Genomic DNA, 25578 nt, shown 5'->3' with positions numbered 1-25578 from the left:
CAGCCCCTCTGACCTCACCCTGGCTAGCAGTGGGAGAATGCAAGACAGCGGAGGGAATGCATACAGGAGAACTTTCAGCCACGGGTAGTGCGCGAATGCGTCTCTTCCCAGTGGTGGCTCGTCCTGTTCCCTCAGAGAGAACCATAGGGGACATTGCGCGTTCACGCGTGACGCGAACAGATCCACCTCGGCTCTCCCGAACTGTTCCCAAATTCGGAGAACAATGTCCGGATGCAGACACCACTCGTCGTCTCGAGGACCCCCTCTTGACATGAGGTCTGCTCCTACGTTCAAGTAGCCCGGAATGTGTGCTGCTCTCAACGAGCGAAGGTGCTTGTGAGCCCACAGCCACAATTCCTCTGCCGCCCGGTGTAGGGCAGGTGACCTGACCCCTCCCTGGCGATTTATGTGAGCTACTGTGGTCCGGTTGTCTGACCAGACCAGCACATCGCGACCCCGAAGGGTAGGCGCGAAGTGGGTCAGAACCAGTCGAACCGTTTCCAACTCCAAGAGGTTTATGTGACGACCTGATTGAGGCCATACACCTCCTATCGCTTGAGTCTGACATGTCCCTCCCCATCCAGTCAGAGAAGCATCTGTAAATACTGGAATGTAGGATGACACCTTGCCCATCGGGACTCCGTGCGTGAGAACGCTCGGATTCCTCCAATAGTCCAGGTCTGCTCTTAGCGAGAGAGGAACCACCACCAACCAATGACGTTGACGCACTGGGTCTAGTCTTAGTTGGGCGAACCATCGCTTTATTCTGCGCATGTGCAGAAGTCCCAGCGGGACCACAGAGTGGGCTGACGACATGAGACCCAAAAGTGACATGATCGACAGCGCCGTCACTGTGTGATTCGGACGACACTTCCACAGGGCTAGCAACAATGCTACCCTTCGAGGGTCCGAAATTCGAGCCCTCATCATTAGTGTCTAGCTGTAGCCCCAGGTAGACAATCTGATGACTGGGCCAGGGTGCGCTCTTTTTCCAATTCACAGCGAACCCCAGACGCGTGAGATGAATCACGGTCTGTGCTGTGTGAGTGAACGCCAGCTCTGCTGACGGGGCGAGAACCAGCAGGTCGTCTAGGTAGGCTAATAACCTTATCCCTTGACGACGCAGCGGCTCCAATGCCGCCTCCACACATTTGGAAAACGTTCGAGGTGCCAGGGCGTACCCGAATGGCATCCTCGTGAACTTGTACGCCACCCCTTGAAAGGCGAACCGCAGAAACTTCCTGTGATGCGATTGTATCGGCACATGGAAGTACGCGTCCTTTAGGTCTATGCTTGTACAAAAGTCTCCTTTCTGGACACATTCCAGTAGACGTTTTGTCGTCAGCATTCGGAAGGGTCGTTTGATTATGCTCTCGTTGAGAGTGCGTAAATCCAAAATCGGCCTCACTCCCCCCGTCTTTTTGGGCACTAGGAAATAAGGCGAATATAGCTCTTTGTTCCTTTGCTCCCGGGGAACTACTGTGACCGCCTCCTTCGCCAAAAGTTCCGTAATCTCTGACATCAGAGCGGCCACTTTGTCCGGCGTTTTCATCACCGTCTCCACCACTCCCCTGAACGGGGGTGGGGTTCGATGGAATTGGAGGGCATAACCCTTCTGCAACGTCTGTTCTAGTCAGCGTGAGAGGGTACAGCTTCGTTGCCACTGCAGAGAAAGCGGGCGCGCACGAAGCTGTGGTGCATCCAGTAGGAAGGACCTGTATTCCTCTATGGCCCTCGCCGCCGCTATTCCCCAGCACTGGGTTGGTGGAATAGCCCAAGGCGGGCCCCCCTCGAAAGGGAGAGGAAACATCAGCTCGTTCTGAGAGAATCGGAGGCCTTGATACGTCAGTTACGTCTGTAACTCTAGTATTCCGGCCCTCCGTGAACGAAGCACGGTTTTGAGCTGCACTGACTGAGGTATTAACCTGAGACAGAGCGCCCTCCCCGGATAGCAATTGCGTCATCATGTCATTGTCTGACTGAGACTGCTGCTTGTCTGAGATCCGTCCACTGCAGTACTCAACAGAGTCTGGAAAGTGTTGTCTCTAACTGGTACCACAAGGTGGCGCCACAATACCTATTTTTTACTGGTCTCATGAGGCTGCTCAACAGCACACTCTAGGTGTGGTGAGCTGCACTCGGAGTAGTGGGCATTGTTACGTTCTGAATTAACCGGGGGCGCCCATACATTGGTTACACCTGTAACTCTAGTATTCCGGCCCTCCGTGAACGTCGCACTTGTCTGAACTGCGCTGGCTGAGGCGTTAGCCTGAAGCAAGGCGTCATTCCCAGCTAGCGGCTGCGTCTTCATGTCATATTTAGACTGAGACAGCTGCCTGCTATGTGAGACCTTTACTACAGAGCTCCTAGGAGTCTGTAGTAAAATATCTTTATTAGGTGAGCTAAGGCTACGCCTTGCTACCTTTTTCTCTTTCCTCTCCTGAGTGTGTTCAACTACGCACCCTCGGTGGGTTGAGCTACACTCAGGATGGTGAGAGAAATTCATAGGACGTGAAGTACTCTGCAATGTGTCATGGAAGAAAGGCTCTTTTGTGACAATGTCAGTGAGAGCCAGCTCTTTATTCACATAACAACAATAAACATTTCCCTCCATGCCCTGAACAGTAGGGTGGGGGGGAACAGTGGGCTCTGTCGCGTCCAGCGCCGAGCCGTCATCCGTCCTCTCCCCCTCGTCCCGTCATTGACGCCGTCGTTTCTGGCTGACCTTCTGGTGTTGCCAGGACGGTTTTGTGACGACCTCTCTCGCCGGCGGAATCGTCGCCACCACCGTCGTCGCTGGAGGGGCCGAGCCCGCTCGCCTGCTGTCGGTGGTAGGCGCCTGTTGCCTGGCCCGTCGCCTCCCTGTAGTTCTACTGGGGGCGTTAGAGGTTGACGGGTTAGTTGAGGCCCTGCTAAACTTGCCTGCCAATGGCAGGTGTTTAGCCAGGTGCTTTCTCTCTTCGTCAAGCTTACCAAAACGTTCCGTCGCCTCTTTAACGGCGACCCCAAAGAGGCCCTCACTAGAGACGGGAGCGTTTAGCAGCGAGGCTCTGTCCGTCTCCTTCATGGCTGTCATTGACAGCCAGAGGTGACGTTCCATGACCACCGAGGTGGCCATGGACCGGCCTGCGCATATCGCTGACGCCTGTGTCAAATGAAGAATAGCGCCAGAAATCCTGGACGCCTCTTCAATCTCCTCGCTGGTCAACTCAGACCTACCCGTTGTTAGACGGGATAGGGAGGCCGCGAGGAGGGCAATGTTGTTAGCCGCTGACACAGCCTGGGCTCCCAGCGTAAAGGACTTCTCAGCCAGCTGTGCTGTGAATCTGTCCTTTTGTGCTGGCAAGGTGGCTTTCTTGGAGGCCGCCCAGGGACTCGAACCCGGCACTAGATACGCCGCCATGGCGCTCTCGAGCCTAGGGATTCCCTTAGCAGCCCACTCACGTCCAGCCACTCTCGTGAATGGGGTGTACACTTTGGCCGGCGAACGCGCCGCCAGGGGTGTATCCCACGAGCCCTCGACATATTTTCCGAGGGAAGGCATAGCAGGAGCCATCGGCTCAGCTGCCTTCCTCGGTCTAGAGTAGGGGCCGCCCTCCATCATGTCGACCTCCACAGGGGGGGGAGCAGGGGGCAGCGCTATCTCGAGTCGATTGGCGGCTCTCTCAATGAGTTCGGGAAAGTCCGCACGCAGAGAGGCCGCTGCGAAGTACAGGGCTGCTGACGTAACAGAGCCCGTGTCGTCATCGCACAAGGAGCCTTCAGATCTCGCACTCCCCATAGGGAAGGGGGTCTTGAAGGTTGGCGCCAGAGGGTCGGATTGTTCCATTGGAACATCCATCTCTGCGTCTCTCTCCTTGTCCTCCCCTGAGTCAGCACTGTCCGTCGACGCCTCTGAAGCAGAGGCGAGAAGAGACAGTACATCCTCTAGGGGGATATCCTCCCTAAAGAACGCCCAACCCTGCTTCCTCACCTTCATAGGAAGGAGGGCGCAGGAGGCGCAATTAGGGGGATTGCCGGTTCCTTCCTTGGCATGCTGCGGCCCCAAACACACGAAACAAAGGTCGTGGGGGTCCGCAGATGCCATGGAGGAGCATTGGCACTGAGCCCTGAAAAGGGCTTTTGGGGGTGGAAAATCTCCTGGCGTGCTCATTTTAGAAGACGTCGATGAGCCAGGCAATTTCTTCCTGAGTCTTCTTTTCTTCTTGGCTTCTTCAGTCTAGTCGTCCAGTCGCTGAAGATAATGGGAGGCTGATTGAGGGGAAGCGTCCCCTCTTATAGGGACACCTGTGCTCCCATTGGCTGCAGGTGTGTGCATAATTTTGCTTCAGGCTGTTGCTGCCTTAGGGCAGAGGGTAAACCACTAGGAGCAGAGCTCCCCTATGGGGCGGAGCTCCACGATATAGAACTGACAGCGAAGATATAGATAACCTTCTTGAGGACATACTTGACGATGACTTTGATTCCCTTGAGCTAAACTTGAGTAAATAACGTTACATCGCCTTACAATGTTGAATGCTGTTTTTTAGCTAACAGCATTGCTTTCTACTGTCCAGTAGCTAGCTAACGTTAGCTGGCTGGATATCACACGGATGTATTAGTTAGCTATAATGAGATAAATACAAGGCTATGTTGGATTGTCTTTTTAGCCTGTTTCCAATGGGAAGGTTCCTATCATATTTGACCTTCTGACTCCAATGCATTAGCTAACGTTGCATTGTAAAAGGGCTGGCCCCTAGGTAGTCTCATATGTGCTTAACTTCACACATTTGCAGACAGGACAGCTTCCTAAAACGACGAAGAGGAAGTCATTGCCACAGTCAACAAGAAAGTAAGTTTGCCAATCAAACTAGCTAGCTAGATAAAAACACTAATAATGTTAGTTCTTCTGGCCGAGGTAATATAACGTAAGTAGTTGTCGTGGCCGAGTGGTTAAGGCGATAGACTAGAAATCTATTGGGATCTTCCCGCGCAGGTTCGAATCCTGCCGACAACGGGTTATTTTGTGTTGCAGCCTGTTGAATCAGTATATCTGGCTGTATCATTCGGTCAGTGTTATACTGCCAAAAATCAGATTTGTTCATATTACGTTATTATTGAAACTCAGTAAATCTAATAAGACATCTTTATATCTCTGTTGCATGCTTTCAATGTTATTGTATGTTTTACAGTTTTCATTATCTTAGGCAGACCAAAATGGTAATTCATGGGAAGCCATAAAATCTAGTAGTGAGCCTTTGGTAAAGCATGTATTTGATAAAAGCTCTCTTTCGATCCCCATTTGTTCTTATGTGAGCAGGTGCTGCCCTGTTTTCCTTGGTGGAAGTTCCATTGCAAATGGTGTAGGAACAGCTGTTTCACAAAGGTAAAAGTGCTGTTAAATTGAATTGCAGGGATCATCAACTAGATTCAGCCGCGGGGCGAATTTTTTTCTTGAGCGGATGGTGGGGGGGAACATAATTTGTAAACTGCAAATTGACCGCAAGATGCCCAAATTGATATAATACAGAACTAAAACAGACTAATTTCAATCCTTGCTTACATTTGCGTATGATCACATACTGTATATACTATTATGCGTGGGAATACTTTGCAACAGATTTCCAAAATTAAAATCACGTGGAGCTGATTTGCTGGTGTTTTTACAGTCTTTTATGTCCAACAATAAAATATATGTATGTGTGTATATACAGTTGAAATCGAAGTTTACATACACCTTAGCCAAATACATTTAAACTCTGTTTTTCACAATTCCTGAGATTTAATCCTAGTAAAAATTCCCTGTCTTAGGTCAGTTAGAACACCACTTTATTTTAAGAATGTGAAATGTCAGAATAATAGTAGAGAGAATGATTTATTTCAGCTTTTATTTCTGCTTTTATTTCTTTCATCACATTCCAGTGGGTCAGAAGTCTACATACACTCAACTAGTAATAATAGAATAATATCATGCTAGTGATGCTAGTATTTGGTTGCATTGCCTTTAAATTGTTTAACTTGGGTCAAACGTTTCGGGTAGCCTTCCACAAGCTTCCCACAATAAGGTGGGTGAATTTTGGCCCATTCCTCCTGACCGAGCAGGTGTAACTGAGTCAGGTTTGTAGGCCTCCTTGCTTGCACATGCTTTTTCAGTTCAGCCCACACATGTTCTATAGAATTGAGGTCAGGGCTTTGTGATGGCCACTTCAATACCTTGACTTTGTTGTCCTTAAGCCATTTTGCCACAACTTTGGAAGTATGCTTGGGGTCATTGTCCATTTGGAAGACCCATTTGCGACCAAGCTTTAACTTCCTGACTGATGTCTTGAGATGTTGCTTCAATATATCCACATAATTTTCCTTCCTCATGATGCCATCTATTTTGTGAAGTGCACCAGTCCCTTCTGCAGCAAAGCACCCCCACAGCATGATGCTGCCACCCCGTGCTTCACGTTGGGATGGTGTTCTTTGGCTTGCAAGCAGCCCCCTTTTTCCTCCAAACATAACGATGGTCATTATGGCCAAACAGTTCTATTTTTGTTTCATCAGACCAGAGGACATTTCTCCAAAAATTAAGATCTTTGTCCCCATGTGCAGTTGCAAACCGTAGTCTGGCTTTTTTATGGCGGTTTTGGAGCAGTTGCTTCTTCCTTGCTGAGCGGCCTTTCAGGTTATGTCGATATAGGCCTTGTTTTACTGTGGATATAGATACTGTTGTACCTGTTTCCTCCAGCATCTTCACAAGGTTCTGGGATTGATTTGCACTTTTCGCACCAAAGTACGTTCATCACTAGGAGACAGAACGCATCTCCTTCCTGAGCGCTATGATGGCTGCGTGGTCCCATGGTGTTTATACTTGCGTATTATTGTTTGTACAGATGAACGTGTTACCTTCAGGCATTTGGAAATTGCTCCCAAGGATGAACCAGACTTGTGGAAGTCTACCATATTTTTTCTGAGGTTTTGGCTGATTTCTTTTGATTTTCCCATGATGTCAAGCAAAGAGGCACTGAGTTTGAAGGTAGCCCTTGAAATACATCCACAGGTACACCTCCAATTGAGTTAAATGATGTCAATTAGCCTATCAGAAGCTTCTAAAGCCATGACATCATTTTCTGGAATTTTCCAAGCTGTTTAAAGGCACAGTCAACTTAGCGTATGTTAACTTCTGACCCACTGGAATTGTGATACAGTGAATTATAAGTGAAATAATCTGTAAACAATTGTTAGATTACTTGTGTCATGCACAAAGTAGATGTCCTAACCGACTTGCCAAAACTATAGTTTGTTAACAAGAAATTTGTGGACTGGTTGAAAAACAAGTTTTAATGACTCCAACCTAAGTGTATGTAAACTTCCGACTTCAGCTGTACATACATACATATGTAAGTGTGGCAAATAAATCATCCGCGGGCCGTGGTCACAAGCGTGGATCACATTTTAATTTGACTCATTGATTAACCTGTGCTGACAGGTCATGTGACCAGCTGAGCTGTATCTCCTGTGACTTTCGGGTGGCCATGTTTGACGATCATGAATGGGACCCCTCTTGTGATTACCTCTTCTTCAGGTGAGCCTCCTCTCATTGGGCCTGATGTATCTTTATGGGGTAACAATTTAAATATTGTTATTATCTTGAAACAAGTTTGAAGTTGTTACAGAAAAACACAAATCCCAAATGTCTCAGATTTGAACAGAAGAGGGCAGTGTATACCTTTTATTTAAGAACTTTGTGAAAATAAACTGGAATAATCTTCATTTGATTCTTAATGTAAAAGGCCTTTTAAGTGGGGATTATGACTTTCACCTTGATTGATAAAAACCACACATTTTCAGAGAAACGGGTAACTTTTTGCCAAAGTGAGTATGAATACACAGTGGTTTAATTTAAGACTGTTTTCATGGCAGATAGGAATTTCATAGGACAACTGGTAGTAGTGGATGGAGACAGACATTAGAAAGGTAGAAAGGCAGTCAAACAACACAGCAATGCCACCTTGGGTGCCTCTCTGGTTCAATATGGTGTTGTTCCACTGACAAAGAGCTTGCCCATGATGACACAGACTGACACTCAAGCTAAGTTAATGCAGTGAAGTGGAAGATGTCATAGTAGTAGAGCTGTAAGTAGGCAGGCGTGGGTATTAACACCAAGACAGGAATTACATTATTCTAGGCTACACTAATTTGATACTACTGGTGAGGGTCGACTTGAAATGCAAACTAAGAAAGACGATAGACAGAAGGGCTGTGCTCAAATGAGAGAAAAACATTTTCAAATAGAAAGACAACGAAGGCTATTGCAGCCACAATATTGTTGGTATTTTGGTGAAGGTAAATTATGGCACTTGGGAGCAGCGTATGCTTTGTGAACAGGCTTTCTTTCATTCTAAAATATTCTGTAGCTAGTGCTTTTAATGTAAATTTTTTCATAGTGTAGGATCGCAGCAGCACAGCTTTGTTGAATCCAGACTTTTGTGTTGACAAAATGGAGGTAGTAGAACTAGTGAAAATCCAGTGCAAGAACAGCGAGCAGGGAGTACTCATATGGACCCTACCACGTTGTTGTCTTCCTAGAGCATGTGCAGTGGGTGATACAGTGGGTGATGTTCCAAGCTGGTGGGTTTTGCTGTCGGTACTATCACAGCAGTGAACTAATTATCTGTTCAGGTGGACACTTGGTGATTTCAGGCTTTGTGCTGGAAGATAGCGGTTTTACTAAGTTGCTGACGACCCAGGGCTCCTCTACAGGACATGGGGATTCATTTATCATTACATTGTGCTTGTTAAATGCAATGTAACATATTGTGCAAATGATGCTGAAATTAACGTACAGCTTTAGGATGGACATGCTTACCATTGTGTCTTGTCTACTTTGTCCTCCCACACAGATGAATTCCTTCAGCTGTACATTTACAGGTTAACTCTGGAATATTTGTGATGTTGCCAATCATTCCACAATCTTTCAGGGGTTCTTGGAGGCTGGTTTTGTTCCATGCACATGACCAACTTAAGTGTCAAGTACTTTGTGAATTTAGTACTACCTAACCTACCTATAACTCTACATACCAATATTATAGTGTGAGAGATATTCACCTACTGCTCATTGCTCAGCTAACCAGCCTTGTCTCTTTGTATCTCTGCAGGAACAACATGCCAGACTGTCAGAAGTTGCGGGCCAAGCTGAGGAGAAGGAAAGGGGTGCGAGCGTATGCCTGCCAGTGTAGCTGGCACTCTGCTCGAGACCTCACCGACCTGAGAGAACAGCACCAGCTCAAGTGGGTCTGTGGGAAGCATGATGTGTGACAGTCTTCTCTCTATCACACACACACACACACACACACACACACACACAACTTTGCAGTTACTTGTTATAGACATCCCAACACATTTTTCTGCCTTGAGAATGATGTAGGTCTTTCTCTGCATTACAGTTAGTGTGTTCTGGGTTTAAAGGTAAATTAACAAGGTAGGTCTTCTGCTATCTTTAGAGATAGCTAGCTCAGTTTTAAGAGCAGGTATATGCCAGACCATACTTGTGTGAAAACGGTACTTAGAAAAGACGAGGCTAAATTGAATGAGTGTTTTATGTAAAAAAAAAAAAATTTGTAATGAAGTCATTCCATTATCTGGTAGTATTTCATATACAATGCTGTTACATGCTTTTCTGTAGCCTTTCCTCCCCTTAGTTTCTATCTCCTGTGTCCTTTGTTTATTTCCTCTTCTGACCCTTTGAGTAAAATGCATTCTCTGTTTTAAGGGATGTATGATCTTACCATTCATGTATTGTGTATAATATGAAGGTGAGGTTAGTGGGAAGTTAAATGACGCAAACCTTTCCTGTTGCATCTGTGCTACACATTTAGACATAACATTAACCATAAAAGCATTACTTCACTCTGACAATCTAGTAGTTGATACTTTATAAATGAATCATAATCAAATGAAGTAGTCTGTGGATAGTTTATTAAATATCTACTAATACATTCATCATTAGGGAACCATAAAAAAAGTTTAACTTCCAAAGACATTCGTGGGATTTGTTGTGAAAACCCAGTCAGAAGTAGATATTTTGGATTGTAAAACATGTGCTCATATTATGTACATAACATCTGCATATGCATGTATACACTAGGCTATTCACATCAAGTCATAGTTGAATAAATGTTGCATGCAAATTGTTTGTTTTTTTCCTTGATAATATTAACACAATTTTAATTTCAAGTTTAAAAAGTTGGATGTGCATTGACTGTGCGTTGTGTGGCTCAGGTCACCTTATTAATCAATATCAGTGACAGTGTTGTTTGTTCACAATGCTGGTCATTCTGTACAGTGGAGAAGCGAAGGGGTTTAAGACCATTGGGGCAGTAACTAACTAGGTGAAAAAAAAATCTGTCTGTGCCCTTGAGCAAGGTAATTAACCTTAATTGCTCTCGTATGTTGTTCTGGATAATAGCATCTGCTAAAATGTAAATGACTCCGTTTTATAGTTCTGAATTCACTGCTATGTTTGATGAAATACTAGTAATTTGTTATGTCATCGTAGTCACTATCGGAAAGAGACTGGTCCGGGTCTTCCTTCATGTTAACAGCACCAATCCCCTCTTCATCTTGGACTTCTATGTTCTCATAAAGCGCAGAGGAAGATGAGCTGCTTGAATCATCTGTATAAAAGACTCACATTACCATTTACATGCATCCACAATAGGCTACATGTTTTCAGCAATTGCATCTACAATATTTTTTATATATTTATATTTTAGTCATTTAGCAGACGCTCTTATCCAGAGCGACTTACAGGAGCAAGTAGGGTTAAGTGCCTTGCTCAAGGGCACATCGACAGATTTTTCACCTAGTCAGCTCTGGGATTAGAACCAGCGACCTTTCGGTTACTGGCACAACGCTCTTAACCACTAAGCTACCTGCCGCTACAATGCCTTCAGAAAGTATTCACACCCCTCGACATTTTCCATATTTTGTTGTTACACAGCCTGAATTTAAAAGTGATTACATTGAGTTTTTGTGTCACTGGCCTACACACAATACCCCATAATGTCAAAGTGGAATTATGTTTGTAGACATTTTAATAAATTCATTAAAAATTAAAAGCGGAAATGTCGTGAGTCAATACGTATTCAATCTCTTTTTGAAGATTGGTTGTTGACCATGAGTAACACAGTGGAAGCTTATGCAATGTAACTAACGATGGTAGTTATGTAACGTTAGTTAATTAGCTGCAAACGCCAGCCTTCCTAAATTGCATTGTTATTTGGGATATGTATATTGGGATATGCTTAACACCCCGGCCATCCTACAATCTAAACTAGATGCCCTCAATCTCACACAAATTATCAACGAACCTACCAGGTACAACCCTAAATCCGTAAACATGGGTACCCTCATAGATATCATCCTGACTAACTTACCCTCTAAATACACCTCCGCTGTCTTCAACCAGGATCTCAGCGATCACTGCCTTATTGCCTGCGTCCGTAACGGGTCCGCGGTCAAACGACCTCCCCTCATCACTGTCAAACGCTCCCAAAAACACTTCAGCGAGCAGGCCTTCCTAATTGACCTGGCCCAGGTATCCTGGGTGGATATAGATCTCATTCCGTCAGTAGAGGATGCCTGGTTGTTCTTTAAAAGTAATTTCCTCTCAATCTTAAATAAACATGCCCCATTCAAAAAATACAGAACAGATATAGCCCCTGGTTCTCCTCAGACTTGACTGCCCTTGACAAGCACAAAAACATCCTGTGGCGTACTGCATTAGCATCAAATAGCCCCCGCGATATGCAACTTTTCAGGGAAGTTAGGAACCAATATACACAAGCAGTTAGGAAAGCAAAGGCTAACTTTTTCAAACAGAAATTTGCATCCTGTAGCACTAACTCCAAAAAGTTTTGGGACACTGTAAAGTCCATGGAAAATAAGAGCACTTCCTCCCAGCTGCCCACTGCACTGAGGCTAGGAAACACTATCACCACCGATAAATCTACAATAATCGAGAATTTCAACAAGCATTTTGCTACGGCTGGCCATGCTTTCCACCTGGCTACCACTACCCCGGCCACCAGCTCTGCAACTTGCCCATGCCCCCCCCGCTTCTCCTTCACACAAATCCAGACAGCTGATGTTCTGAAAGAGCTGCATAATCTGGACCCCTACAAATCATCTGGGCTAGACAATCTGGACCCTTTCTTTCTAAAACTAGCCGCCGAAATTGTCGCAACCCCTATTACTAGCCTGTTCAACCTCTCTTTCGTAACGTCTGAGATCCCCAGAGATTGAAAGCTGCCGCGGTCATCCCCCTCTTCAAAGGGGGTGACACTCTAGATCCAAACTGTTACAGACCCATATCCATCCTGCCCTGCCTTTCAAAAGTTTTTGAAAGCCTAGTCAACAAACAGATCACCGACCATTTCGAATCCCGCCGTACCTTCTCCGCTATGCAATCCGGTTTCCGAGCTGGTCATGGGTGCACTTCAGCCACGCTCAAGGTCCTAAACGATATTATAACCGCGATCGATAATAGACAGTACTGTGCAGCCGTTTTCATTGACCTGGCCAAGGCTTTCGACTCTGTCAACCACCGCATTCTTATTGGCAGACTAAATAGCCTTGGTTTCTCAAATGACTGCCTCGCCTGGTTCACCAACTACTTCTCAGATAGAGTTCAATGTGTCAAATCGGAGGGCCTGTTGTCTGGACCTATGGCAGTCTCTATGGGGGTGCCACAGGGTTCATTTCTTGGGCCGACTCTTTTCTCTGTGTATATCAATGACGTCGCTCTTGCTGCTGGTGACTCTCAGATCCACCTCTACGCAGACGACACCATTTTGTATTCATCTGGCCCTTCATTGGTCACTGTGTTAACAAACCTCCAAACGAGCTTCAATGCCATACAACACTCCTTCAGTAGCCTCCAACTGCTCTTAAACACTAGTAAAACTAAATGCATGCTCTTCAACCGAACGCTGCTTGCACCCGCCCACCCGACTAGAATCACTACTCTCGACGGGTCTGACCTAGAGTATGTGGACAACTACAAATATCTAGGTGTCTGGTTAGACTGTAAACTCTCCTTCCAGACTCACATTAAGAATCTCCAATCCAAAGTTAAATCTAGAATCGGTTTCCTATTTCGCAACAAAGCCTCCTTCACTCATGCTGCCAAACATGCCCTCGTAAAACTGACTATCCTACCGATCCTTGACTTCGGCGATGTCATTTACAAAATAGCCTCCAACACTCTACTCAGCAAATTGGATGTAGTCTATCACAGTGCCATCCGTTTTGTCTCCAAAGCCCCATATAATACCCACCACTGTGACCTGTACGCTCTTGTTGGCTGGTCCTCACTACATATTCGTCGCCAAACCCACTGGCTCCAGGCCATCTATAAATCACTGCTAGGCAAATCCCCGCCTTATCTTAGCTCATTGGTCACCATAGCAACACCCACCCGTAGTCTGCGCTCCAGCAGGTATATCTCACTGGTCATCCCCAAAGCCAACACCTCCTTTGGCCGCAATTCCTTCCAGTTCTCTGCTGCCAATGATTGGAACAAATTGCAAAAATCTCTGAAGCTGGAGACACTTATCTCCCTCACTAACTTTAAGCATCAGTTGTCAGAGCACCTTACCGATCACTGCACCTGTACACAGCCCATCTGAAATTAGCCCGCCCAACTACCTCATCCCTATATTGTTATTTATTTTGCTCATTTGTACCCCAGTATCTCTATTTGCACATCATCTCTTGCACATCTATCATTCCAGTGTTAATACTAATTGTAATTATTTTGCACTATAGCCTATTTATTGCCTTACCCCCATAACTTGCTACATTTGCACACACTGTATATATATGTATTTCTGTTGTATTTTTGACTTTGTTTTGTTTTACCTGTACACAGCCCATCTGAAATTAGCCCACCCAACTACCTCATCCCTATATTGTTATTTATTTTGCTCTTTTGCACCCCAGTATCTCTATTTGCACATAATCTCTTGCACATCTAGCATTCCAGTGTTAATACTATTGTAATTATTCTGCACTATAGCCTATTTATTGCCTTACCTCCATAACTTGCTACATTTGCACACACTGTATATATATTTTCTGTTGTATTTCTGACTTTATGTTTTTTACCCCATATGTAACTCTGTGTTGTTTTTATTGCACTACTTTGCTTTATCTTGGCCATGTCGCAGTTGTAAATGAGAACTCTTCTCAACTGGCTTACCTGGTTAAATAAAGGTGAAATAAAAAAATAAAAAAATATATATATATCAGCCCAGTCAAAACTGTTCGCTGCTCTGGCACCCCAATGGTGGAACAAGCTCCCTCACGACGCCAGGACAGCGGAGTCACTCACCACCTTCCGGAGACATTTGAAACCCCACCTCTTTAAGGAATACCTGGGATAGGATAAAGTAATCGTTCTACCCCCCCCCCCCCCCAAAAAAAAATAAATAAATAAATAAATAAACATACTAAAAAAAATAAAAAAAAAATATGGAAACTGGTTATCCCACTGGCTATAGGGTGAATGCACCAATTTGTAAGTCGCTCTGGATAAGAGCGTCTGCTAAATGACGTAAATGTAAATATGTAACTCTGTGTTGTTGTTTTTATCGCACTGCTTTGCTTTATCTTGGCCAGGTCGCAGTTGTAAATGAGAACTTGTTCTCAACTGGTTTACCTGGTTAAATAAAGGTTAAATAAAAAGAAAAAAAAGAAAAAATCATCAAGCTTGCTAGCTAAATAATGTAGTTAACTAACGTTAGCTAGCGAACCCGTTAATAGTTAGCTAGGTAACGTTAGCTTGCTTAAACTGTTCCTCGCTTCACATCGTCAGCACCACTGATGATACACCCAGAAAAACTGACAGCGAAGATATAGATAACCTTCTTGAGGACATACTTGACGATGACTTTGATTCCCTTGAGCTAAACTTGAGTAAATAACGTTACATCGCCTTACAATGTTGAATGCTGTTTTTTAGCTAACAGCATTGCTTTCTACTGTCCAGTAGCTAGCTAACGTTAGCTGGCTGGATATCACACGGATGTATTAGTTAGCTATAATGAGATAAATACAAGGCTATGTTGGATTGTTTTTTTTAGCCTGTTTCCAATGGGAAGGTTCCTATCATATTTGACCTTCTGACTCCCAATGCATTAGCTAACGTTACATTGTAAAAGGGCTGGCCCCTAAGTAGTCTCATATGTGCTTAACTTCACACATTTGCAGACAGGACAGCTTCCTAAAACGACGAAGAGGAAGTCATTGCCACAGTCAACAAGAAAGTAAGTTTGCCAATCAAGTAACTAGCTAGCTAGATAAAAACACTAATAATGTTAGTTCTTCTGGCCGAGGTAATATAACGTAAGTAGTTGTCGTGGCCGAGTGGTTAAGGCGATAGACTAGAAATCTATTGGGATCTTCCCGCGCAGGTTCGAATCCTGCCGACAACGGGTTATTTTGTGTTGCAGCCTGTTGAATCAGAATATCTGGCTGTATCATTCGGTCAGTGTTATACTGCCAAAAATCAGATTTGTTCATATTACGTTATTATTGAAACTCAGTAAATCTAATAAGACATATGTATATCTCTGTTGCATGCTTTCAATGTTATTGTATGTTTTACAGTTTTCATTATCTTAGGCAGACCAAAATGGTAATTCATGGGAAGCCATAAAATCTAGTAGTGAGCCTTTGGTAAAGCATGTATTTGATAAAAGCTCTCTTTCGATCCCCATTTGTTCTTATGTGAGCAGGTGCTGCCCTGTTTTCCTTGGTGGAAGTTCCATTGCAAATGGTGTAGGAACAGCTGTTTCACAAAGGTAAAAGTGCTGTTAAATTGAATTGCAGGGATCATCAACTAGATTCAGCCGCGGGGCGATTTTTTTTCTTGAGCGGATGGTGGGGGGGGAACATAATTAGTAAACTGCAAATTGACCGCAAGAAGCCCAAATTGATATAATACTGAACTAAAACAGACTAATTTCAATCCTTGCTTACATTTGCGTATGATCACATACTGTATATCTCTATTATGCGTGGGAATACTTTGCAACAGATTTCCAAAATTAAAATCACTTGGAGCTGATTTGCTGGTGTTTTTACAGTCTTTTTTTATGTCCAACAATAAAATATATGTATGTGTGTGTATATACAGTTGAAATCGAAGTTTACATACACCTTAGCCAAATACATTTAAACTCTGTTTTTCACAATTCCTGAGATTTAATCCTAGTAAAAATTCCCTGTCTTAGGTCAGTTAGAACACCACTTTATTTTAAGAATGTGAAATGTCAGAATAATAGTAGAGAGAATGATTTATTTCAGCTTTTATTTCTTTCATCACATTCCCAGTGGGTCAGAAGTCTACATACACTCAACTAGTAATAATATAATAATATCATGCTAGTGATGCTAGTATTTGGTCGCATTGCCTTTAAATTGTTTAACTTGGGTCAAACGTTTCGGGTAGCCTTCCACAAGCTTCCCACAATAAGTTGGGTGAATTTTGGCCCATTCCTCCTGACCGAGCAGGTGTAACTGAGTCAGGTTTGTAGGCCTCCTTGCTCGCACATGCTTTTTCAGTTCAGCCCACACATGTTCTATAGGATTGAGGTCAGGGCTTTGTGATGGCCACTTCAATACCTTGACTTTGTTGTCCTTAAGCCATTTTGCCACAACTTTGGAAGTATGCTTGGGGTCATTGTCCATTTGGAAGACCCATTTGCGACCAAGCTTTAACTTCCTGACTGATGTCTTGATGTTGCTTCAATATATCCACATAATTTTACTTCCTCATGATGCCATCTATTTTGTGAAGTGCACCAGTCCCTTCTGCAGCAAAGCACCCCCACAGCATGATGCTGCCACCCCCGTGCTTCACGTTGGGATGGTGTTCTTCGGCTTGCAAGCAGCCCCCTTTTTCCTCCAAACATAATGATGGTCATTATGGCCAAACAGTTCTATTTTTGTTTCATCAGACCAGAGGACATTTCTCCAAAAAGTAAGATCTTTGTCCCCATGTGCAGTTGCAAACCGTAGTCTGGCTTTTTTATGACGGTTTTGGAGCAGTTGCTTCTTCCTTGCTGAGCGGCCTTTCAGGTTATGTCGATATAGGCCTTGTTTTACTGTGGATATAGATACTGTTGTACCTGTTTCCTCCAGCATCTTCACAAGGTTCTGGGATTGATTTGCACTTTTCGCAAAGTATGTTCATCTCTAGGAGACAGAACGCATCTCCTTCCTGAGCGCTATGATGGCTGCGTGGTCCCATGGTGTTTATACTTGCGTATTATTGTTTGTACAGATGAATGTGTTACCTTCAGGCATTTGGAAATTGCTCCCAAGGATGAACCAGACTTGTGGAAGTCTACCATATTTTTTCTGAGGTTTTGGCTGATTTCTTTTGATTTTCCCATGATGTCAAGCAAAGAGGCACTGAGTTTGAAGGTAGCCCTTGAAATACATCCACAGGTACAACTCCAATTGAGTTAAATGATGTCAATTAGCCTATCAGAAGCTTCTAAAGCCATGACATCATTTTCTGGAATTTTCCAAGCTGTTTAAAGGCACAGTCAACTTAGCGTATGTTAACTTCTGACCCACTGGAATTGTGATACAGTGAATTATAAGTGAAATAATCTGTAAACAATTGTTAGATTACTTGTGTTATGCACAAAGTAGATGTCCTAACCGACTTGCCAAAACTATAGTTTGTTAACAAGAAATGTGTGGACTGGTTGAAAAACAAGTTTTAATGACTCCAACCTAAGTGTATGCAAACTTCCGACTTCAGCTGTACATACATACATATGTAAGTTTGGCAAATAAATCATCCGCGGGCCGTGGTCACAAGCGTGAATCACATTTTAATTTGACTCATTGTTTAACCTGTGCTGACAGGTCATGTGACCAGCTGAGATGTATCTCCTGTGACTTTCGGGTGGCCATGTTTGACGATCATGAATGGGACCCCTCTTGTGATTACCTCTTCTTCAGGTGAGCCTCCTCTCATTGGGCCTGATGTATCTTTATGGGGTAACAATTTAAATATTGTTATTATCTTGAAACAAGTTTGAAGTTGTTACAGAAAACCACAAATACCAAATGTCTCAGCTTTGAACAGAAGAGGGCAGTGTATAACTTTTATTTAAGAACTTTGTGAAAATACACTGGAATAATCTTCATTTGATTCTTAATGTAAAATGCCTTTTAAGTGGGGATATGACTTTCACCTTGATTGATAAAAACCACACATTTTCAGAGAAACGGGTAACTTTTTGCCAAAGTGAGTATGAATACACAGTGGTTTAATTTAAGACTGTTTTCAACCGTGCTCTGAGATCGGTGCATGGCAGATAGGAATTTCATAGGACAACTGGTAGTAGTGGATGGAGACAGACATTAGAAAGGCAGTCAAACAACACAGCAATGCCACCTTGGGTGCCTCTCTGGTTCAATATGGTGTTGTTCCACTGACAAAGAGCTTGCCCATGATGACACAGACTGACACTCAAGCTAAGTTAATGCAGTGAAGTGGAAGACGTCATAGTAGTAGAGCTGTAAGTAGGCAGGCGTGGGTATTAACACCAAGACAGGAATTACATTATTCTAGGCTACACTAATTTGATACTACTGGTGAGGGTCGACTTGAAATGCAAACTAAGAAAGACGATAGACAGAAGGGCTGTGCTCAAATGAGAGAAAAACATTTTCAAATAGAAAGACAACAAAGGCTATTGCAGCCACAATATTGTTGGTATTTTGGTGAAGGTAAATTATGGCACTTGGGAGCAGCGTATGCTTTGTGAACAGGCTTTCTTTCATTCTAAAATATTCTGTAGCTAGTGCTTTTAATGTAAATTTTTTCATAGTGTAGGATCGCAGCAGCACAGCTTTGTTGAATCCAGACTTTTGTGTTGACAAAATGGAGGTAGTAGAACTAGTGAAAATCCAGTGCAAGAACAGCGAGCAGGGAGTACTCATATGGACCCTACCACGTTGTTGTCTTCCTAGAGCATGTGCAGTGGGTGATACAGTGGGTGATGTTCCAAGCTGGTGGGTTTTGCTGTCGGTACTATCACAGCAGTGAACCAATTATCTGTTCAGGTGGACACTTGGTGATTTCAGGCTTTGTGCTGGAAGATAGCGGTTTTACTAAGTTGCTGACGACCCAGGGCTCCTCTACAGGACATGGGGATTCATTTATCATTACATTGTGCTTGTTAAATGCAATGTAACATATTGTGCAAATGATGCTGAAATTAACGTACAGCTTTAGGATGGACATGCTTACCATTGTGTCTTGTCTACTTTGTCCTCCCACACAGATGAATTCCTTCAGCTGTACATTTACAGGTTAACTCTGGAATATGTGATGTTGCCAATCATTCCACAATCTTTCAGGGGTTCTTGGAGGCTGGTTTTGTTCCATGCACATGACCAACTTAAGTGTCAAGTACTTTGTGAATTTAGTACTACCTAACCTACCTATAACTCTACATACCAATATTATACTGTGAGAGATATTCACCTACTGCTCATTGCTCAGCTAACCAGCCCTGTCTCTTTGTATCTCTGCAGGAACAACATGCCAGACTGTCAGAAGTTGCGGGCCAAGCTGAGGAGAAGGAAAGGGGTCGAGCGTATGCCTGCCAGTGTAGCTGGCACTCTGCTCGAGACCTCACCGACCTGAGAGAACAGCACCAGCTCAAGTGGGTCTGTGGGAAGCATTATGTGTGACAGTCTTCTCTCTATCACACACACACACACACCACTTTGCAGTTACTTGTTATAGACATCCCAACACATTTTTCTGCCTTGAGAATGATGTAGGTCTTTCTCTGCATTACAGTTAGTGTGTTCTGGGTTTAAAGGTAAATTAACAAGGTAGGTCTTCTGCTATCTTTAGAGATGTGATTTTAGCTATCTCAGTCTTAAGAGCAGGTATATGCCAGACCATACTTGTGTGAAAACGGTACTTAGAAAAGACGAGGCTAAATTGAATGTCTTTTATGTAAAAAAAAAAAATTTTGTAATGAAGTCATTCCATTATCTGGTAGTATTTCATATACAATGCTGTTACATGCTTTTCTGTAGCCTTTCCTCCCCTTAGTTTCTATCTCCTGTGTCCTTTGTTTATTTCCTCTTCTGACCCTTTGAGTAAAATGCATTCTCTGTTTTAAGGGATTTATGATCTTACCATTCATGTATTGTGTATAATATGACGGTGAGGTTAGTGGGAAGTTAAATGACGCAAACCTTTCCTGTTGCATCTGTGCTACACATTTAGACATAACATTAACCATAAAAGCATTACTTCACTCTGACAATCTAGTAGTTGATACTTTATAAATGAATCATAATCAAATGAAGTAGTCTGTGGATAGTTTATTATGCTCAGCTGGTAGAGCACGGCGCTTGTAACGCCAAGGTAGTGGGTTCGATCCCCGGGACCACCCATACACAAAAGAAAATGTATGCACGCACGACTGTAAGTCGTGTTGGATAAAAGCGTCTGCTAAATGGCATATTATTATTATTATTATTATTATTATTATTATTAAATATCTACTAATTCATTCATCATTAGGGAACCATAAAAAAAGCTTAACTTCCAAAGACATTCGTGGGATTTGTTGTGAAAACCCAGTCAGAAGTAGATATTTTGGATTGTAAAACATGTGCTCATATTATGTACATAACATCTGCATATGCATGTATACACTAGGCTATTCACCTCAAGTCATAGTTGAATAAATGTTGCATGCAAATGTGTTGCTTTTTTTCCTTGATAATATTAACACAATTTTAATTTCAAGTTAAAAAAGTTGGATGTGCATTGACTGTGCGTTGTGTGGCTCAGGTCACCTTAATAATCAATATCAGTGACAGTGTTGTTTGTTCACAATGCTGGTCATTCTGTACAGTGGAGAAGCAAAGGGGTTTAAGACCATCGGGGCAGTAACTAACTAGGTGAAAAAAAAATCTGCCTGTGCCCTTGAGCAAGGTAATTAACCTTAATTGCTCTTGTATGTTGTTCTGGATAATAGCATCTGCTAAAATGTAAATGACTCCGTTTTATAGTTCTGAATTCACTGCTATGTTTGATGAAATACTAGTAATTTGTTATGTCATCGTAGTCACTATCGGAAAGAGACTGGTCCGGGTCTTCCTTCATGTTAACAGCACCAAACCCCTCTTCATCTTGGACTTCTATGTTCTCATAAAGCGCAGAGGAAGATGAGCTGCTTGAATCATCTGTATAAAAGACTCACATTACCATTTACATACATCCACAATAGGCTACATGTTTTCAGCAATTGTATCTACGGTGCCTTCAGAAAGTATTCACACCCCTCGACTTTTTCCATATTTTGTTGTTACACAGCCTGAATTTAAAAGTGATTACATTGAGTTTTTGTGTCACTGGCCTACACACAATACCCCATAATGTCAAAGTGGAATTATGTTTGTAGACATTTTAATAAATTCATTAAAAATTAAAAGCGGAAATGTCGTGAGTCAATAGGTATTCAATCTCTTTTTTATGGCAAGCCTAAATAAATTCAGGAGTACAAATGTGCTTAATAAGTTTTATGGACATACTCTGTGTGCAATAATAGTGTTTAACATGATTTTTGAATGACTACCTCATCTCTGTACCCCACACATACATTTATCTGTAAGGTCCCTCAGTCAAGTAGTGAATTTCAAACGGATTCAACCATAGACATTGGAGGTTTTCCATTGCCACGCAAAGAAGGACACCTATTGGTAGATGGGGTAAAAATAAAAAAGCACACATGGAATATCCCTTTGAGAATGGTGAAGTTATTAATTACACTTTGGATGGTGTATCAATATACCCAGTCATTACAAAGATACAGGCATCCTTCCTAACTCAGTTGCCGGAGAGGAAGGAAACCGGTAAGGGATTTCACCATGAGGCCAATGGTAACTTTAAAACAGTTAGAGTTTAATGACTGATGGGAGAAAACTGAGGATGGACCAACAACACTCCACAATACTAACCTAAATGGAAAAAAAGGAAACTTGTACAGAATAAAAATATTCCAAAACATGCATCCTGTTTGCAATAAGGCACTAAAGTAATGTGACAAAGAAATGAACTTTATGTCCTAAATACAAAATGTTATGTTTGGGGCAAATCACAACACATCACTGTACCACTCTTCATATTTTCAAGTATGGTGGTGGCTGCATCATGTTAAGGGTATGCTTGTCATCTAGAGAGTTTTTTTAGGATAAAATGTAACATAATAGAGCTAAGCACAGGCAAAATCCTAGAGGAAAACCTGGTTCAGTCTGCTTTTCAATAGACACAGGGAGACAAATTCACCTTTCAGCAGGACAATAACCTAAAACACAAGGCCAAATATACACTGGCCTAGTTACAGTTTTGACTTAAATGGGCTTGAAAATCTATGGCAAGACTTGGAAATGGCTGTGTAGCAATGATCAACAACCACTTGACAGAGCTTGAAGAATTTTAAAAAGTATAATGTGCAAATATTGTACAATCCAGAAAAACTCACAGGTGCAATCACTGCCAAATATGATTCTAACATGCATTAACTCAGGGGTGTGAATACTTATTTAAATAGATATTTCTGTATTTCATTTAAAAAAATGTGCTAACATTTCTAAAAGCATGTTTTCACTTTGTCATTATGGGGTATTGTGTGTTTTAATTTTTTATTTAATCCATTTTGAATTCAGGCTGTAAAAAAGTGGAATAAGTCAAGGGGTATGAATACTTTATGAAGGCAATGTACACTACAGACAGTACATGACTCTAGAACAGGGGTGTCAAACGTCCGGCCCGCGGGCCGGATCAGGCCCGCAAACGGGTTTAATCCGGCCCGCGAGATGATTTTGAAAAAAATAAAAATAATAAAAATAATAATAATAATAATAATTTTGTAAAGTATAAAAATGCGCTGCAATTTTTCAATAAAATAAACTGCTGTTCCAATTGCGTCCACTGGATGGCGCAATAGCAATTGTGTTAAGCAAGCAAACTGTTTATACGGGGCAGAGCAAGTAGGTCAAGCACATGCAGCCAATGAGCTACTTTGTTTTGCCCGCGATATTTATTACGGCTTCTACTTTTAACATTATGTGCTTTGGCACCCTCATTGCCCCAATATGTCTCTGTCAAAAAAGAGAAAAGTGGACGCAGAGTGCAGAGTGTTCCAAGAAAAATGGTCATCCTATTTATTCACGGAATTGAATGGGAAAGCTGTATGTTTGGTGTGTTCAGAGCATGTTGCAGTGCTGAAAGAATATAACCTTCAGTCGCCACTATGTGAGTCTTCATGCCGACAAATATGACAACTTTCAAGGACAGCGGAGATGAGAGAAGGTGAATGAACTGTTGGCGGGTCTGAAGAAACAGCAGTCTGTGTTTACTCACAGCCGAGACATCAGTGACGCTGCAGTGAAAGCAGCTACCTCATTGCTAATGAAATCGCAGTGGCTTCAAAACCATTTAGTGAGGGTGAATTTGTAAAAACATGCATGATGAAGGCAGCGGAGATTGTGTGCCCTGAAAAGCGGCAGGCTTTTGCAAATATCAGCCTGACAAGAAACACAGTTGCAGACAGGATTTCCGATCTTTCAGTGGATTTGGACAGCCAGTTGAAGCAAAAAGTAAAGTAATTTATTGTGTTTTCGGTTGCAATTGATGAAAGCACGGACATTACAGATGTTGCACAACTGGCCATTTTCATCCGCGGAGTTGATGACACATTGACCGTCACCGAGGAGTTCGTGGAGTTGGTGCCGATGACAGATACAACGACAGCAGCTGATATTTTTACCGCACTCGTCGGCGCGCTGGACAGGGTCGGAGTGGACTGGTCCCGCGCTGTCAGCCTGGCTACAGATGGTGCGCCCTCAATGATCGGGAAAAAAGCAGGCGTTGTGACAAAGTTCAGAGAGAAAGTGCAATCTGCAAATGGAGGACGTGATTTTTTGACTTTTCACTGTATTTTGCACCAGGAGGCTTTGTGTTGCAAGTCATTAAAGATGGATAACGTCATGAAGGTGGTCATCCAAACTGTTAATTTCATCCGATCCAGAAGCCTGAATCACCGTCAGTTTGACAGCCTTCTCAGAGAGAAAGACCACATCTATGGCCTGCCATACCACACTGAGGTAAGATGGTTAAGCCGAGGTGCTGTGCTGAGGCGTTTCTTTGATTTACGAGAAGAAATTGAACAGTTCATGGAAGAAAAGGGCAAACCAGTGTTAGAATTTCATTCCGCAGAATGGATGCAGAACCTTGCATTTATGGTGGATGTTACAGAGCACCTGAATAACTTGAACAAACAGCTGCAAGGGCGCAACAAAGTTGTCACTCAGTATTATGACAGCATACGTTCTTTCAAGTTGAAGCTGTCATTGTGGGAGACGCAACTTGCCGGTGGTGATACAGCTCACTTCCCTGTCTGAAAAAATGTGTGCGCGACCCAACATGTGGCAGACATGAAGCGGTTCAAAGATAAAATAACGGGACTGTTACGGGAGTTTGAGCAACGCTTTCAGATTTATGTTTATATGTTTTTATGTTGATGTGCTATTGTTTTTAATTGATTTTATTTTATTTGTATATTTAACCTATTCTTGACTCTGTGGTTCTTGCACTTGTTTGGGGAACAGGATTTCATTATTTTTATCTACATTTCTGCCTGAGAAATGACACCCTGATATAGTTCTGTGATCTGTGATATACTTCTGTGAATCACTGAGGCATTGTGTGTTTGTGTGTTCTTTGTCCTCAGAACTTTCAAATAACTTGAGGTGTTTTATGATTAATAGTGATGTTGTGCTTTTGGATACTGTCCTCAGGCTCCAGCTTTATGTTTATATGTTTTTATGTTGATGTGCTATTGTTTTTAATTGTTTTTATTTTATTTGTATATTTAACCTATTCTTGACTCTGTGGTTCTTGCACTTGTTTGGGGAACAGGATTTCATTATTTTTATCTACATTTCTGCCTGAGAAATGACACCCTGATATAGTTCTGTGATCTGTGAAACAGTTCTGTTAATCACTGAGGCATTGTGTGTTTGTGTGTTCTTTTTCTTTAGAATTTTCAAATAAACTTGAGGTGTTTTATGATTAATAGTGATGTTGTGCTTGTACTATTTTGGACACACTGTCCTCAGGCTCCAGCTTTATGTTGTATGTTGATCGTATTAAAACAAAGAAAACAATCTGAAGTTGTTGTTTTTAAGTTATATATACCATGATTTTTCCGGTCCGGCCCACTTGGGAATAGATTTTCCTCCATGTGGCCCCTGAGCTAAAATGAGTTTGACACCCCTGCTCTAGAATCTACTGCACAGTTGTGATCCATGTAGGGGAATACAGGTACTTGGTGCCGCCATTGAACATGCCTTAATGTCAAGGACTAGGCTTAATCTTTGTCAAGGGAACCAACCCTTAATGCTAATACATCAATGTTTGAACATTTTAATCATCCCATTGCATTAACGGCATAGCCACAGGAAATAGGAGTGCCGAGGTTGCTGCAGCACCCC

The 25578-nt window shown here is 42.8% G+C and overlaps 1 protein-coding gene and 2 non-coding genes across 6 annotated transcripts in view; all 3 read left to right on the top strand.

The window, feature by feature from the left end:
• Positions 1 to 20330, top strand: part of LOC123482131 (protein C8orf37 homolog) — a 29233-nt gene extending 8903 nt beyond the window's left edge. The window contains exons 3-7 of one of the 4 annotated variants that reach the window (XM_045208655.1): positions 4776 to 4831; positions 5300 to 5365; positions 7454 to 7549; positions 9123 to 9254; positions 19591 to 20330. In XM_045208655.1, the coding sequence (XP_045064590.1) occupies positions 4776 to 4831; positions 5300 to 5365; positions 7454 to 7549; positions 9123 to 9254; positions 19591 to 19702 (462 nt within the window). In that variant the 3' untranslated portion in view covers positions 19703 to 20330. Of the gene's footprint in view, positions 1 to 4775; positions 4832 to 5296; positions 5366 to 7453; positions 7550 to 9122; positions 9255 to 14773; positions 14944 to 15237; positions 15294 to 15761; positions 15831 to 17910; positions 18007 to 19590 lie in introns of those variants that run through there. The other 3 variants (XM_045208654.1, XR_006657565.1, XR_006657564.1) reach the window with 3 other exon arrangements.
• Positions 4915 to 4996, top strand: trnas-aga. Its single transcript has one exon. It is a non-coding gene; the product is annotated as a tRNA-Ser (tRNA).
• Positions 15380 to 15461, top strand: trnas-aga. Its single transcript has one exon. It is a non-coding gene; the product is annotated as a tRNA-Ser (tRNA).
• Positions 20331 to 25578: the final 5248 nt, after the last annotated feature.

The sequence above is a fragment of the Coregonus clupeaformis genome, chromosome 28, assembly GCF_020615455.1.
Source record: "Coregonus clupeaformis isolate EN_2021a chromosome 28, ASM2061545v1, whole genome shotgun sequence".
Classification (NCBI taxonomy): domain Eukaryota; kingdom Metazoa; phylum Chordata; class Actinopteri; order Salmoniformes; family Salmonidae; genus Coregonus; species Coregonus clupeaformis.
This window is presented reverse-complemented; position numbering and strand designations above follow the sequence as displayed.